At 44.0% G+C, this 18,501-nt stretch overlaps 1 protein-coding gene across 1 annotated transcript in view; it reads right to left on the bottom strand.

Annotated features, from left to right (window-relative positions):
* Positions 1-16,513, bottom strand: part of limk1a (LIM domain kinase 1a) — a gene marked incomplete at both ends in the record, with an annotated part of 43,570 nt that extends 27,057 nt beyond the window's left edge. The window contains 2 exons of the mRNA XM_084440649.1: positions 14,134-14,233; positions 16,456-16,513. Coding sequence (XP_084296775.1) covers positions 14,134-14,233; positions 16,456-16,513 — 158 coding nt within the window. The remainder of the gene's footprint in view (positions 1-14,133; positions 14,234-16,455) is intronic.
* Between the last annotated feature and the right edge of the window lie 1,988 nt (positions 16,514-18,501).

The following is an 18,501-nucleotide window of genomic DNA, read 5'->3' as shown; positions in this document are numbered from 1 at the left end:
GTTAAGGTGAACTGAGATCAAATGGTTGGGGATACTTTACTTTTTTTTTTCCTGACAAACGATTTGGTCACACACTTGGAGCAGAGTGATGCTCATTTCACATCTGACTGACACCTTTTGGTGGGACTCTCCAAAAGGTCCTCCGGGCCATCCTCACCATGTGTGTGCACGTTTAACACCGTAACTCCGGAAGGTCAGAGGTCATGCAATGACGCGGGGAGAGACACCTTTGGGAGGATGCGAGTTCCGCGTAAAGATAACGCTCTCTGCTCCACTTCCCGCTAGGTGGAGAAGTGGGGATGAAAAGGGGAAGGGCTGAACACCAAGGTGGTGACAGATTCTGGAGGAGAAATATTTACAAGGCAACATTCTGCAGAAGAGAACAGAGGCCTACGGGATATGGTCTCTCTCACTAACACCATCTCTCTCTCTCCCACACTCCCCCCCTACCCCCCCACCCCCCCCCCCACACACACACACCATTTCTCTCTCTCCCACACTCCCCCCCCCCACACACACACACAAACACAAACCCATGCACACACACACAAACTCATGCAAAGTCCAGAAAGACATTATTTAGTAGACAAGCACAGTGGTTACTGTACTGCACACAGCTGTACAGACAGACAGAATGATGAATGATCTACTCCAAACGGTCATGTAAATGATGTTGGGAATGCAGTAGACCACTTATGAACAATAACTCAATATTCTAAAATCTGACAAGCGCTCCGTTTCACTAAATAAATTAGACAATATAGTTCAAGCATGCATATTGACTCTGATGGCTGTAAAAAGCGCACACACACACAACAAAAAAAAATCTGTGGGTCAATCTCATACTGTATAGTGGAACTTATTTGTGTATAATATAGCCTAGCGCTCGCTGTGGCTGTTGTTGTTGTTATGCTGTCAGTGGGCACAGAGCCGAGGACATGGCGTGACTATGTATAAAGAAATAATATTCCTTGAAAGAGAGAGAGAGAGAGGGAGAGAGAGAGTGTAGGGAAAGTAGAGAGCAGTTGGTAAACAAGACGAGGAGAGCAGGGAGAGCCCTGTCCCCCTCCCAGCCAGTGGACATTCTGGTGGGGGGGAACACAGAGACAGGAATAGAGGGGGGATTCCCGGCCCTGAGCCAAGACCCCCACTCTAAACCTCCAAGAAGCAACCAGGAGAAGGAAATGGAAGAGGAGACTGGTAGAATGGTTTGGTTACATTTAATTTCAGTGGTCTGAATAACCATAACACAGACTGAGGATGTATCCTGCTAGACTGCAGTATCCCTGCCGAGGGGGTGAAAGGAGCTAGAGTCTAGCGGGGTACATCTGTCATCCCGCTCCCAAACGCTCCCCCTCAGCACCCCCACCTTATCTTCCTCCATCTCCCCCTCGTTTCCCCTGCTTTCACCCCGAAGCAGAGGAATCCACCCCCCACCCCGCCAGAAAAGAAACATTACCTCATCCTCATCATGGCCCCTCTCTCCATTGGGCGTTTTTAAACCCTCTCAGGACAGCCCAGAGCCAATCAAACACAGCCCCCCCACCCACTCCTCCTCTCCCCGCCTTCACAAACGCAAGCTCAGCACGCTGGCACCGGCGTTAACCCCTCGACTGCTGCCGTGCTCTTCTGTTTCTCCGCACTCCCCGGGCGTAAGAAAGAGCAGGGCCAGAGAGCAGTGTCTGTGCATTTTTATAACGTGGAAAACAAACACAGTGTCCGCTTTCTAAGATGGCTGCTTCTGAACGGTGGCTTTTGTCTCCGGGGAACCTATGTTCTTTGTTTTGTTTCAGTCTGCAGTGTATTCAGCAGGGGCGGAACACGTACACACCGGGGGAGCTGGATAGCATCGGTGGCGCGCGGCTGAATAGTGTGGGCCGGCAGTTTCCATTGTGCCCGGTAAGCCCTTGTTGACCGGCTTTCAGCACGCCGATGCACATTCTCCCCGGGGCCAGGCGGACACAGAGAACGCCAGCTCACGTTCATGTTCACGACTACAGGCAAACAAGGGGCTCTCAATAAGTTATCCCCATCAGTGACCTGGAACAGTCCTGTCTGGTGCCACTCCAGAGAGAGTGAACAGGAGCGGCTCAGTTCAGTTCACCTCAGAAACGAGCGGAGCCCTGTTTGTGTGGCGGGGACTGATATGTGTGCTAAAATAAAGAGAGCGTATTGTTGAAGGTTCTGCATTATTCAAATACAGAGACGGGTCATACCTGTAAACAGGCTAATCAGACACATGGAAGTGAGTGACAGGTCACTGCGCATAAAGAAGTTCAGGACATTCAACAAACTGAGATACTGTGTAGGTGGAATTAATTTGACTTTTTGGAAGCGATAAAAGAAAAAAGAACAGTAACATGAGCCAAAGGTTTAAAGGAAGTGGATGCTTTAATCAAAAGATTCAAATTTCATTCAAATAGACTCCCTTTTCCCATTTCTAGATGTTAACTGAGGTTAACTAAAGAAAGCTACACTATAAAAATCCCTCTAAATTGCACTGTACTGAATTAACAGGGTGGAGAGAGAGAACATACAGTAGTCTAAAATGGGATGCTTATAATTTCCAAAATAAAATGCCAGAACCCGCTTTAAAGAAGTGCTGCTGTAGTTACTGTAGCTAACAATAGTAGCTATAGCCCATGACTTACTAGCCATTGGCCAAACACAGCCCCTAGGTCAAGGAGATTAGCTATATTCATTTGAAGCTAGCTGTGGGCTATTGGCTCATATTCAGATGTACAAAGCAGAAAAGGGAGATATGGTGTCCTTGACCTCTGTGAACAGCTGAAGGACAAATAAAGAAAATGAGGAGAGGAAAGAGGTGGAGGAAGACTGAGGCTGCGTTCCAAATCGCATACTACCCTAGTATGCCAAAACAGGATGTAGTAGTATGCCACATGTAGTATGGCAAAAATACCAGGATGTCCTACTACATCTGGTCGTATTTTGAAGTATGCAAGCCAGAAGGCTTTTTTGGCTATTCTGACCCACAATCCTGTGCGCAACGGAAATGTGCATCACATGTGCCAGCTGACAGCTGTAGACGAATGTCGCGTTATGGACAGCGACGGATGGGGGCAAATTTCAAGGCGCAATGTTATGACAAGGTAGTATGTCCCAATTGGATGCCTACTGCTTGCAAAGTACGTACTTTCTAAGGGCAGCTGTAGTAGGTACTGGTTGTAAGAAGTAGGAAGTATGCGATTCGGAACGCAGCCTCTGCTTTAACCCTAACAGATCTCCACACATCCGTCAATGATTGTCAACTATTAATTTACCCAGAGAGCGGCCACCGCCTGCTCCTCCACAGCAAAGGGGAAATATGGCCAAGGACGTGGAGTGAAATAAATAAACGGGGAGACTTAATCCTGTCAGCCCGTGAGGATTCATTCCCTCTACCGCTGATGAGGCCACTGGCCGTCTGTCAATCACCCGGGCCACGCACCTGGGGTACGCACGTCACCCCGCCCACTCCCCTTCCGTCCCTGAGAATAAGGTGGCTCACCACACACACTTCCTGCCGTTTTCCGCTAGAACAACACCACCTTCAGTAATGACATTTCAACATTGTAAAGTTACACAGAACACCTAAGAGGATGGTTATTGTTGTAGTGATCAAGCTTCGGTCTACCCTGGTGTGTCTAGGCCTAGGGAAATGACATGATACAGAGTGGGAGCTTGGTGTCTTCATGCCCCATACGTGAAATCTCACTATTGAACTTGTAATAGTGCAACTGGGACTTTGTTAGAAAGTGAAGCTTTCTGAACAGGATTATTTTCAATCGGTATGATTTAAATGTCATATTGATCACCTTTTAAACAAATTGAAATAAAACTGGGCTTTTTCTTTAGGAACAAAGACGGCTCGTTGCTGCCACTTTCGTGCCTCTCCTGGCCTACGGGGATGTTTTATATACAGATGGGAGCCCTTGGGAGTAGTATCCTTACCCGCGGGATCTCAACACACCATATGCAGCATTCTGGACCACTGCTCGCATGCCCATAGAGGGAGAAGTAGGCCTAATACTACTCACTGACCCATTGCTAGCCTTGTCTGGCACATTAGATAAGCTTACTTTGCTCAAACTCCTTGTTCTCCGTCTGGTTGTAATTTAATTACTACAAACATAGCCTATCTATCTATAGTATCTATCTCTGTAACTGACGGGTCTATATCTGTTAACTCATGGAACAAGGTATCGGGACAAGTAGAGGTTTAACACAGTAGGCTAGCTAGCTAGCAGAGTGTTCTCATATGGAACATGGCATCAGGATGAGTCAGCTAGCTAACGGAGCTGACTAGAGATGTGTTCGAAATGGTTCACTAATTCCCTATTGTACTGTATGCAGTGTTACCCATATAGTGAACTACATTGGGAATGATTAAACTGTTTTCGGACACTACGTGGAACGTCATTGCGTCGGATATTCATGGACGCGTGGATGTGACACTTGAAATAAGGAGGAGAGTATGGAATAAGTTATATGATAATGACATACTGATGACACTATTGCACTGTATATTGTTGTGCAAGCACTGTTGCCATGGTATTTGAACGTCTGCAGGCCGCATTTGACTATTCAGTTGCACCTGTTCCACCTCAGACTAGTATAAATGGAGACAAAACCAAGGCCGTGTTCTTTTCAAACAAAAAGAAGGTCCCAGCTGTTCATCCCTGCATTATGTCTGCCAAAGGTACCGTACTGAGTCTGTGGCAACCTAAGTATCTAGGTATCATAATGGATGATAATAATGATATGATTTAAATGTCATATTGATCACCTTTTAAAGAAATTGAAATTAAACTGGGCTTTTTCTTTAGGAACAATGACGGCTTTTCCTTAAATGCCAGGAAACAGCTTGTTGCTCCCACTTTCGTGCCTCTCCTGGACTTGGGGGAGGTTTTATACATGAATGCCTCTGCTCGTTTCCCTCATTTGGATGCTCTTTATCACGGAGCACTTAGATTCATACAGTAACTAGGACAATCTGTTTATATAAGCCCTTTTGCATTTATTATTTTTATGTTTATGTCATACTTTTGTCTTTGTATCAAATGTCCTGTTTATCAGTAACTTTGTTTGATTGCCACCATTGTCTGACCAGGGCTGAGTTTCCCAGAGGCATCGTAGCGCTACGTTCATAGTAGCGCTACGATGAACGCCGTAGCTTACGATGAACGTAGCGCTACGATGCCTCTGGGAAACTCAGCCCAGGTCTCTTTGAGGAATGAGACCTTGTGTCTCAATGACATTTTACCTGTATAAACAAAGGTTAAATAAAAATACAATAAAGAATGATTACAATTTACATAGCCATTCAGCCCTCTAAACAGTAAGCTACACAGTTCACTATGGCGCTCTGTAAAGCCAACAACATAACTATTCACAGCTCTGCGTTTAGAGGACCTATTCATGATGAACAACTTCCCTTAAGACCAGGCTGCCTGGCATTGGATAACATGCTTATATGCTGACTGACTGACTGACTGACACGCACACGCGCACGCACACACACACACACACACACACACACACACACACACACACACACACACACACACACACACACACACACACACACACACACACACACATATACTACAGAGAAAGCAAGTTCATACTGAACACAGAGGCAACAATGTTTATCAGGGGCACCAGAATGTTTGCAACATCTCTAATCCTGCCTATTCATATTGCCACTTTACATTGCAGCCTTATGCTGTGCCCGTTTGTATTTCCCAGATCACAAATTGCATGAGTATTGTTACAGATTCAATGTAGGTGAGACATTTTGCTAGATATTATATTTAAATACAGAAAAAAAAACTGCACAACTGCTCACCAAAATCCTTTTTCCACAACAAAGTGTAAAGAGGCACTGTGAGTGGGGTGTGATCAATGCCTGGTGACAAACTTTTAAAGCAAAACTGCTAGCCTTCCCTAACAGAGGGACGGTAGTAAATGCAAAGAAAATAGCACACAGCAAAAAAAAGGTAAATGTAAATTCACAAAAGGAAACAAATACATACTGCTGACACCCTGAAGTCCATACGACGTGCACACATTAAAAACATTCAGAGATAATCAGGCTTTCTTGTAGAGCATGGCTGCATAGAAAAGACTGTCTGGGTATCTCTCACACAAACTCTGGCACAGTGCAAGCAGAAAAGTCCCTGCCACATGACTGCTCGGCTACAGAGGGAGGAGAGATGCTGTCACACTCATACTGGGGAGGTTCAGTCATGCGGGGAACTCGCACATAAGGAACTAGAGACAGACAAAGTATGACAGTCTGGCCACATACCGTTTGACGTGTGATTCCTTCCCCCTACTGTACATCAGAGACTAGAAGTAGAAGCAGACACGACACCCTAACTGTGCTCGTATAGAATTGCACGTACCTGTTCTGCCACAGATTAAACACATTAACCGCTGCCCCCATGCAGAGAAGTGCAGGTTCAAGTTTGGTACTGTAACATAAGACCTAGCCTGTTGAACATATAGGTTTGTGCTTTCTGGAAGAAGTTATCTTACATTTTGTCATCTAAATATGACGATACAATAGGAAGTGAAACTTCAACTGGCCTCACACCCATTAACCACTCTTCTTCTGCTATGAACATTTTACACCCAGAATAAACACCAGCGCCAACATGTTGTTATAACTCAGCAACTTTAGTTCAATCAACCAAACTAGTTGATTTAACTACCACACATTTCATTCACGTTGGTAGGACTCAAGTAGTGCTCAAGTAGCCTACAGTATAGTACAATACAGCGGCAAAGTTCAAACTCCTGAGCCTAAATGCAACCGACAATGAACGAGCTGACTGTCAATATGAGCGCAATGAACTATGTCGCTCTCAGAAACAGTAGGCTACAAGTGCCTTAGCATACGGTTCACTATTCGGACACAGACTTACTTTTTGCCCCTGATGCGATTCCTGTAGCGCTGGTCCCTTCGCGACATATCTCCACTGAGAGAGAGGGCCTTATTGTGACACTCAGGAAGCAGGTTCATGCTAGTAGTGCTGAGGTACAGATCTACAGAAGCATAGACACCAGCTCAACCACTGCACTCTACTACCAGAGACACAACCACAATGCCTCTCTCTCTGGTTCTCTTCGTCCCTCTCTTTCTGTCTCTCTTTCTCACGCTGCAGCTGCGTTTAGTTTTTTTTTTTTTCTACGTTGGTTTCCTGTCCCCTGCTCTCACTCCCAGTTTCCTTTGGGAGCGGTTGTGACCCGCTGACACCACAACCCATCGCCCCCCCCCCCCCCCCCATCTGTACCTTCTGCTCTCAATCCCTCTCTCTGCCAGGCCATCACTTTACTCTATTGAAGAATAAATGGGCCCCCCACCCCTGTAGCCTATTGCTAGTAATTTACTATATGTTATCTGATACGCCTCACTTCAAACATCTCATCCAAGATGAAAAGGTACTTTTCGGATCAATTAAATCCTTTTATCTCTCTTAAACAGTTCCCGTTTCAGTTTACCAACCTTAACCTAGGGCTTTGGCGACAGTGTCTTCTCCTCAGCAAATCAGATGGGGTTTTAGACCAAGGCAGCATTTCCTTTAGCCAAAAAGTACAGCAAAAGGGTAAAAAAAAAAAAAAGAGTCTCCTTTTGGCAATTCAGGTGATCTTTCAAAAGGAAAATGTGTTTCTTCACGATGGTAACGAACTCTGCGGAACACTTCAAAGCTTAAAATAAGAATCTATCAAGGACTTCAGGATTCTGAACGTAGGAGCTTCAGGCTTCTGAAGATAGGAACTTCTAGACTTCTCCCAAGTATTAATGATTCTCAGTTCCCATTTGAAACACAAAAACTCCACCCCCTCGTAGAGGAAGTCTAATCTTTCATTGTCACAGTCCTGGTCACAGACGTGTGATGACAGTTAAAACACATGCCAGGAAAAGAGGACAGAAACATGTCTCCATGTCAAGAGAATTTTATAAATGAACAATCAATCAATTTTTGGTCATTTAACATTCTTCGCATAATTACATAATTATCTGGTAGCGTTACTGTCTAGAGATTTTGCTTGCCCTTTGGTTATGATGTAGCACACACTGTAATGGCACATGATTACTATGCACCACTGCAAAACCGAGGTAAACGGCCACTGACAATGAGGGGCATCCTGAATCCTATTTTCTACAAGAGCACTAATTGCTCATTTGGCATTCTGCCCCTGTAACTAAGCGATGTTTTCAGACTGCAGCTAGAAGTGCTGACTCACGCTATCTCTTTAAGGAGCCTTACAGCACAACATGGTACACACCACTTACTGTACAGTACATAGAGAGACACTATTTTCTCTCTTCCTGGCTGACTTCCAAAGCTATATGGCCTTTATAGAGTCTTGCGTAGCCTTTCCCCTCAATGAAGAAAGGTAATATTCTTTGAGTCAGTGATAATCTTATAGAGAATGTGTTTGGGTTGCCGTGGTGTCCTTGCTGCTGCTGCTAAGAGTCTGGGTGTAGCCAGAGCAGAGGATGGGAGGAATGTGTCGGGAAAATCTCTTACAGTATCTACTGTACATGAAGGCAGTGGAGTGTGCTTGGTCCTGGAGAAATTGAATTATTCTAACCCAAAAGCGCTGTGCGTGTCCAGTATGTGAAATATATGTGTATGTGTTGATATAGAGTATGCATGTTGATACCGTGCCAGCAGGGTTTGTGTACTGTATGTATGTATGTGTGTGTGTGTGGGGGGGAAGGGGGGTGGGGCACACGCGTGTGTGTAGGGTCTGTGCATGAATTTGTGTAAATCAATTTTGCATATGAGCGTGCATCACATGGATCGGTCTGTGTGTAAGTATTGTCCGTACAGTATGATGCAGTGGATGTTTTTGTAAGCTGCGGCGTTGCCAATTTGCTGACACCACAGAGCCGGCTGTCCGTTAGCGCTAGCTAGCCCTCCGGGGCTGGAGAGGGAGTGGGCGGGGGCAGTCACAGGACCACGGCCAGACAGACAGACAGAGAGGAGCAGACTGAGCAGACCTGAGGACCCTGAAGGCCAGGAGCAGAGGGGCTGAGGGGAGCTCCAGAGAAAACCATCAGAATGTGAAAAGATCGCTGGTTTCTTTCAGCGAGCATCAAGTGCAACCATATCCGTCCGGCTTCATCTTTGGCGACTTTGTTACAGTACAGCATAACTGCTGTATGAAAAATATCTCTCTTGATGAAAGATTGAAAAATGATCTGTTTTCGTTCAATGATATTCGGTAAAATAAGATCATATGATCGTCAATCAATTGGGTGATTGATAAAAGAACGACACACGTTAATCAAAGACAAGACAAGTAATGATAATGCTTGACCCCCCAAAAATATTTTTAACGAAGAAGTCAAAGTGAGAGACGTACAGGTCAAATTATTTAACACAGTGATACAGTATGAGTAACCTTGGCAACCTATGACATATTGTAGGGACTGGCCTCTGAGGTCCCTCCATCCTTTAAGCGAAGTAAACCATCTGGCGCGTCAGGTTAGGTCTACACTAGAGTTCAGTCCAGACACCGTCTAGACCGAGCTCAGATCAGGCATAGAACCCATAACTTGCTGTGCTATCTGCGGCCGTGAGATCTCGTGGTGTTTTTGGGAGTGAGGTTAGGAAGAAATTGCCTCGCTAGCTTTTAAAACACTAAATGAAGAGCCAATAAAGTAAAAATATGGCTCTGTGCAGTGTCTAGCTGTGTTTGGGGACTACTTAGCCCCCTTCCCAAGATGCTTTGCAGTTCTCCAGCTACTCATGTTGAGCCCAGGGACACCAGGGGACCCACGCTTTGAGAGTCTTCGGGAACCAACCAATAGGAGCAAGCCTCTCAGTGAGAGTGCCACAACATTTTCCCATGAAACCTTTGCTGCCGTGACGTCGTTCTCTAAAGACGCACATGTTTTTCCACGCCTGGGAATGACCGCAGCCTACTGTACAAATAACCCTTTCTGCTGTTTCAGCAGTCTATCTTATCCCCACTCTTCCCAAAAACCTGCCATTCCTGCAGTGTTCCGTTTCCATTTGCCTCTGAAAATTGAAAATAATAAATAATCCGTTGTGATACATCTGTGAGTACTGAATTGTTTCTACCGTTATATGCAGTTTCCATTTGGAGACTAGCAGACAGTTTTGGAAGAACATTCTTGATACTGTATGTTTCTTCAGAGTTTAGCCCTTTTTGTCTGGCATGGCGTGTGGGGACTGGTGGGCACAGGTATGGAGGTCTCCAAAATCCAAATGGGTATTTGGTGTCCGCCACCATGTCTGACAGCAGGCAGAATAAGGAGCTCAAGCTTAGCCAAGCCAGTGAGTGGCAGCGATTATAATGGTCTTGGTATCTGTTTGACACGTGTGGATTACAACTACTGTAAACAGTCAATGATGTGTCTTAACGTCACATAGGGTTGTGGGGACTGAAGGATGCACACACACACACACACACACGCACTCCCACATCTGGCTGCTCCAAAGTACTGAGGACTGCTGGACCCCCAACTGCTGGGTCCAGCAGAGTCCTCAGTACTTTGGAGCAGCCAGATGTGACTCTTTCCTGTTATCTCTGGCCCAGCTGTACACCCTCCCTAACACACACTCAATACCCCCCATATTACATAAACACAGAGCCTTTGAGAGCACTAGCACACACGCACGCACAGGCACGCACACGCGCACACACACGCACACACACACACAAAAGAAAAAACTCCTACCCCTTCCCTGACTCTCCGTAGTGACCCAGACGACCTTCGTGAATCTTCCATTCTGGTGTCCAGCGCTGTCACTGATGTGCCACTGAATGCTGGGGCCAATTTTCCAAGCACACACAGAGCTGATTGGCAGACTAAGGCCAGTGGAGAGACAGCTGGCCGACACAGAGTGGCTTAGTAATGGACACTCTACTGACTATCAACGGAGATCCAAACGGCCATCAAACATTAAATACAGAAACAAACGCATGTGAAAAGTGTATATAATTCCGCAAAGCAAAAGGTAGCTTTAAACAAACAGTCAATATTGAAATCATATAATTTTCAAAGAGATGAAAGGGCTAATGACAGGGTACGAAATCTCTCAATAAGATTTAGCCTAAGTAGGAGGAACCTGTTTCATCTGTCTCTGTTCAGGAAATCAGGTTAGTCAACACAAGGTGGACAGGAGATTCAGGGAGAGAGAAAGAGATGTGAGAATGTGGAGGACAGAGAGAGAGAGAGAGAGAGAAAGAGTGAGAGAGTGAAGAATCAAGGAGAGGGCGCTATTACTGTACATACTGTAAGGACGACGACGACGACGACAACAACAACAACAAAGCCATGGCTTCCGTGGGTGGACATTCTGGATAATAAAAGCTGGCCCTGTTCCAAAGTGAATAATCTCGTTTTATAATTAGTCCATCCAGTAAAAAGAGTTATGGGAGATTATAAAACGTAGAGTAATGGGAGTAATGGGAGATTATAAAACGGTTAGCTCAAATTAAGCAATCTGATTGGTTCACTATTTCAATTGGAGTGTCTATTACTTTCATATATACATACTTGGTGACCATTTTATAAAAGCAATAGCTTACAACAGGCCTGTGGTATATGGTTATTATACCACAGCTAAGGGGCTGTCAACTGTCAATTGCACTTAGCTGTGATACAGTAGATAACCATACATACAGTATAATAACCATACTACTGCATGTTGTGAGCTGTTGCTTAACTACTCCGGGACATGTTGTTAGCATGTTTGGTCAGGTGTGAGGGTCAACATGAGGGTAGATGGGAGTCATGGATCAGAGATCTATGCTAGAGAGCTGACCAGTATGAGTTATCCTGTGGGTTGATACCATATAGCTTACTTCATTTACTGTTGCCAAATAGTCACAAATAAACATGTTGTACAGATTTTCTCTCTCACACATTCGGTATACACAATGCACATGCCTCTCATGCAGGCCTACGTGGATACAATTGGAGGATGACACTACATAATTGTGAAGAGTACAGTAAATAGCTTCATATCTTCCTCCACAAAGATCTTTATTCACACTCTCATGTCCATCTCCTTTATATCTACCCTGGACAGTGCGTGCACGCACGCACGCACACACGCACAGACACACACGCACACAGACACACACACACACACTCTCTCTCTCTCTCTCTCTTGCTGCATTAGAGATCCAAATAAAAGGTAAAGTGCAACTCCCCGCCCCAAACTCCACTGCAGCTGACCCAAGACTTCAATCTGGGCTTGAGGTCTCTATTCAGCAATAAACACCTGCCAATATAATCTATTGGCAGGAAAGCAGGAGATAAACTGAGAGAGGACAGAGAACAGTATCAGACTGGGCAGATAACTGGCTTAAATTCACAATGATTGAATGGATATTGGATGGCGTGAAGTATAACTGATAGATTATATAAACATGTCAGGCTCAGCAACATTGTACAATCCAAGGAGTTCGATGGCTACTTTGTTCATCGCACGCACGCACGCACGCACACACACACACACACACACGCACACGCACACACACACAGAGGAGTGACAGTGAGCAGGCAGGAGCAGATGAGTCACAGAGCATCATGACAGTGAGGTGCTAATAGCAAACACTGGGTTGCTGACATTTTACAAACGATTGACAGGTGACGATGATGTTGTTAAGCATAGTGTGTTCTCTCCTCACATTGAAAAGGCATTGAGACAAAAGGGGATTTAGAGGACGGGCATGTTGCGAGCGCATCGTTCTCCCTGGGTGTCTGGCAGGAATCGATTAATTTGTCTGGAGACTTTGAGCACCAAGGGTAGGAGTTATGAGAAAACTTGGAATGAAGTTAATGAGCCTGGTACGACGTTCAAGGGTTGAACTGTCGACTGGTGGTGTCTTTGTGTGTGTCTGTGTGTGTGCGTGAGAGAGAGAGAGAGAGAGAGAGAGAGAGAGAGAGAGAGAGAGAGAGAGAGAGAGAGACAGAGAGACAGAGAGAGAAGGAGAGGGGAGAGAGGCTTTACATTAGCAGTGTTTTATTGTGGAAAAACAGTGCGGGTTATTTTAACAGTGCAGGTTATTTTACTCTGAATGGATTAGGGTGGTTAAGGAGAGTGCTATAGGGAATGGTTTATGATGCTGCCCTGAATGACAAAAACACATTTCGCACTAGTCTTAAACCACAACAAACTTCTTCAATTGCATTCATCTGGTGTTCATTTTAGCACTAAATAGAAGACAATGCAGCTAAAAGCTCATATTCATATCAAAGTTTCATGTGATTTCAGTATGGAGGTTTTCCTACTAAGGCTGGCAACTCAAAGCAGCATCTCATTCTCGTTAAATGGTCTATCTATATTAAATGTGGTACTGTATCATCCTACAGGGAATTCAGATTTACAGGCATCATAGACACTGAGCTCAGTGACATTGGGAAGTTGGTTTAGCACCAGTCTTTCCCGCACACTGACCAAAAAATCAGCTGAGCAAACACAAGGCCTGATGGGATATTGAGAAAGAACCAATTAAAGGAGAGCTTCTAGCCAGAAAAAAAACCTGGATCGTTATCACAAACAAGCAAAGTAATTAGGAGCTTGTTCTCATCCTGTACTGTAAGTAAGGTACTGTACTGAATCTCCCCTCTAATGTTCTGAAGGAGAGAGGGAGAGGGGGAGAGAGGGAGAGGGGGAGAGAGGGAGAGAGGGAGGAGGGAGAGAGGGAGGATAGTTTCCCAGACATGAAAGAGGTTGTGTAAAGTGGGATGTTAAGAAAGGATAGAACGCACACACATGCATTAACAGGTTCAAATACACATCGACCGAGTGGAGCTTTATGATCTAGTTAATGGTACATACACACTACACACTTACTGTACTACATAGCCTAGCGGGAGATCTGATGTACCCAAAAGCACATGCTCTCTCTCTTCAATAATGTGAGTCGTTCATTAAGTCACTTTGAAAGTGCTGTCTAATCCATGTTTTTAATTGCCTGACCCTCACATGAGAAACAATGAAACTGTGCTCATTGAACTGGGAGCTAAGGAAGGTGGGCTATTGACCATTTGCAATTCATCCCACACTTAATGTAAAAGGTGGTCAGTAAGAAAGTAATAATAACAACAGACAATAACAATTCATCACCACTCACTTGAAGCAGACCGTGTGCCAGTCAGTGTTGAGGGCCTGGAGGTACTGCTCGTCATAGATCCTCTGTCTGCATCCTGCACACACCGGCAATCTTCTGCCAGCTGAGGAACACACACGCACGCACGCACACACATACACACACACACACACGATTCAGGAAGAGATGTTCACATGACCACAGAATAAACTTAATGATATATCATAAAATATATATAAAAACAACGAATTATAGGCATCTGAATGAAGTAATTTAAGACCAACTGTATATCAGTCCATTCACAAAATGTTTTATCACTGCTGGTGACAGAAGGCAACCATACCTGTAGGTGAATACTGAACAGTTGATATCTATCTCTAACTTTCTCGCTTGGTGAAAAACATCTTGATATGCAAAACTTTTATATGCACAACTGACATGATAAACATATTTTTTTATCATTCTGATAAAGGTTTTTTCCCCCATGTGTCCTTTGAATACGCTGTAAGACACTAAAGCTTGCTGTTGATCCCAATAAGTTAAATAGCCTAGTTGATACAGAAACCATGACCCCAGACAGCTAAAAATAGCTTTCATAAAATGGCACTCATTAGTTGAGGGCAGAAAATCCCCCAATTCACTAATGTTGGTGGTATGATTCCCATCATTGATAGGCCAAGTGTAGAGTGGGATATATTTGGTGCTGAGTCTTTTCCTGTTTTTTTCCCAGAGCAGAGAATTCAAGAAGTATCTTCACTCTACACACTTACAGTATGGTATCTGTGCTGCTTTGACTAGTGGGTGGTTGGCATGTGTGTTACTGTGTGTTGACAGTAGCCTACAGTATTAACCCACCACAGGATCATTTGTTTATTTCCCTGTTGCAGATATATGGAATAGAACAGAGAGTGGGGGAAGTCTAAAAAGAGAACAGTAGGCTTCTGCATAAAGGATTTCCCCATCTATCTATCTATCTATCTACCTATCTAATATATATCTATCTATCTACAGTATCTATCTAAAGTAGGCCTACAGATCCCATGGTTCACTGAGACAAATCAATGGTTGTAGAAGTGATGAACAATTTCAAATGAAAGTAATAGAAAGAGCTACTGTACTGCCAAGTGATTTAACATTCTTAAATGAGGATTGGATATCCAACTCAGCTTCAATAGGCTTTCTGGCTCTCACCAAAAGGTTCTGTCTGTGTCCTCTGGGTTCATTTACCTAATGGGTGATCGCGGCTGACTTGCTGGAGTAGTTTTATTGATTGAACTGGCCTACAGACCCAGTCTGCCCTAATGTATTTGTCCGCCATTATTGGTGCCTCTCTCTGACAGTCCTGGGTTCCCTGGCGACCAGTGTTGTCTCAAAAGGCCCAGCATCTACTCCATCATCACACACCGACCCAGAGACACACAGAGTCAGCAGCAGCAGTCATGGGTGAGGGAGGTTGTCCCACCAATTGTTCCTTTACTTCTGATCGAGGCTGACACTCAACCTCTGGTAGTGGCAAACTGTGTGTATTCAATAGGAAATATAATAAGATGTATCCTAAATGGCATTACCCTGTGGCTTTATGAAAGTACATTTCTAAAGTAATTTAAATCACTGAGTGGAGGCTTGTGAGAAATCATACATGCAAATCGCATTATTTTTTATAAGAATCAATTCTGGGGGAAATGTAGGGACTATATTGTAAATAAACTAAAGTAATTGTCGAACACACAGGTTTTCCTTGATATCTTTCTCTTATTCTGTCCTGATATCAGCATTGATATCACTTCCACAATCGACTAGGCTTAACAGATCTGGAGAAGGACATTATTAAAGACTATGTACAGCACAGCCTAGGATGATTTGCGAGTAGGCTATTCAGCTTTGAAACACATTTCAAATAGTTCTACACATACAAAGTTTGTCTTATCATTTATTATTATTTTATATTCAGAAAATGGTGTATTACTACAGTAGCCTGTAGTTTCTATCCCAGGCTTCGTGTGGTATCCAATAGGCAACTCAATCTTGTGTTGCCAGGATTGAGTATCCTGTTTGCCGGGATTGGGCAATCTAGTTCAGACAGAAAACAAGGATTGGCCAATGCAGCATACATAACAAGGTGAAAACGAACATCCCGCAGATAATTAGTAGGAAATATTCACAGTGCGTGTCGCAAACGTTTCCCTACTGTAAACGAGCAAATCAATGTTTGTTGTAGATTAGCTGGCGCATCCATTCTCGAACGCTAGCGTTCGCTGTGCATCTCCCACCCGACACATGCCAGAAGACACCCGCTGATATTTATTCTGTAGCTGCGTGGATGATGGATCGAAAACTTGAACTCACCTTCCTCTTCTCCCATGCGTTCGTCCTTCCAGGTACAACAGAGCAGCATCAACCTCATTCACTCACCGGCATGGAGCTCTGTGAGAGCCTGCCTCTGATGAACAGATAGCCTAACTGGTCTCCGATGTCTCTCCTACCTCTCAGTTCGGTAGCCTACTGCCAGAAGATATGCGGCGGCGATTCATTCGAAGAGGGTGGACCAACGAAGCATCAAGCCGCTTGGAAAGCAAGCTATGTGTTGGCCAACCGACAACCATCCCTGGGAGGTGCATATAGATTTGTCTGCGCAGCAACCACAGCCCAGAGGATGCGCAATGCACCCATATGAAAAACAGGGACTGTAAACTTATTTGCCTATAGTCTACTGCAGATCAAGGTTATATAGGTCCACCTCAACAGGCTATTTAACCGCACAGATAGCCTACGTTAAGTCTACCACTCAAGTTATAGAAAGAAAACCACTCTGTCTCTGTTAAAGGGTTAGGCTACTCCACTACAAAACCAAAGTTTGTCAGATAGGGGTTTGAGATACATCCTTAAATTTCCAGCATCTGTATGCCATAGGCTAAGTTAAAAAAAGAAGAAAAAAAGTAAATATTTAACGTAGGCTACCAAAGGCTATAGGCTTATTAATGCTATATTGAATTGAATGAGTGAATTAATCTCAAGTAGACTAAGAAAGAAAGAAAACATTTGACAAACAGATCTTTAAGTAGCCTAAACCACTTAACAAGATGAAATATACTGTACAGGTAAGACAGGATAAGCAGAAATGTTTCCCTTAAACATTTTATTTTGTTATTCAATGAAGCAAATGAATGCCGGGACATCCAGAAACATGTCACATGTGCGTCGTGGAAATAAAAAGTGCAAACCCCCACCATTCCTCCTTTTAATGTTTAAATAAGAAGAAGAACATCCCAAGGTACAGAGACATGGTCCAACCTGGCTCGGCTCACAAACAGCTCCGCAACAGCACCGAGTACAAAAACCCAAGCAAGTGAGAGTCAAATTAGTACAAAATACAGTACACACATAGAGAGAGGAGGTGGGGTAACTTTGGAACAGAGCGGATCTATCTTTGGTCAGTAAACCTTCAATGCAAACTCATGTAAATATAGACACTGAAGCTCCCCCTCACATACTGCAAACTAGGGGTGTACACACAGACACACATAAAAAAGGTTCTTATACAGTATTACAGTTCTCAACATTGAGTAAATGCATATGTAGAGCAAATAACAAACATCACAACTGGTTTTGTCAAATCTTGTTCACAAAAGACCTGGTAATATGTTTCTGAGCCAAGTATAGAGTGGTGCAAAGATGTTTCAGATTTGTATAATGAGACTGCATGGGAACCTACAATGATTAAAGATATACATTCTAGACTGAAGCAACTTATCCCACGGTGATATGTGATACAATCAGTTCCAATTAATACTTAATGTACAAGCAGTATCATCTTTTTATTGTGACATCTGTACTTTGAACTTAGCATACACGGAATTGGGTACAGATCAACACTATGTGGATCACTACAGCTATTACCTACAAGATACAAATCTTATTCAACACATTTTGATTGTCATCAGCTTACCATATTCAGAGCAATACTGCTCTTCATACTCCACAAGTTAAGGCAACATGCCGGTAAAAATACTGAGGAATACTTGACCGTGGCACTTGAAATGAAAACTGGCAACGTTTCTAGTAGCAGATGGGCAGCCAGATCTGCCCACTTCCCTGCTGCTATTCACCCAGGTCTAAAAATAGCAGCAGCCAAGATATGGAGCCAGAGGCAATTCTGAAAATGGCCAAAGTTTATCACCACTTTAACAGGGCTCTGGTAGCCTCAAGCATTTGACATGTCAGAAACATGGGAACATACAGTACAGTATAGTACAGTATGGAGATCATGCAGTGAGTGGGAAATGGAGGTGATTTGAAATGACACCTCGCTGCATACAGAGAACCTTCCTACCTGCTGTGCCTCAAGTAAGGGACTGGAAATGTTCACATTCTCGCCGAAATCTCTATCACACA

The sequence above is a fragment of the Borostomias antarcticus genome (assembly GCF_949987555.1).
Source record: "Borostomias antarcticus genome assembly, chromosome: 1".
Classification (NCBI taxonomy): domain Eukaryota; kingdom Metazoa; phylum Chordata; class Actinopteri; order Stomiiformes; family Stomiidae; genus Borostomias; species Borostomias antarcticus.
This window is presented reverse-complemented; position numbering and strand designations above follow the sequence as displayed.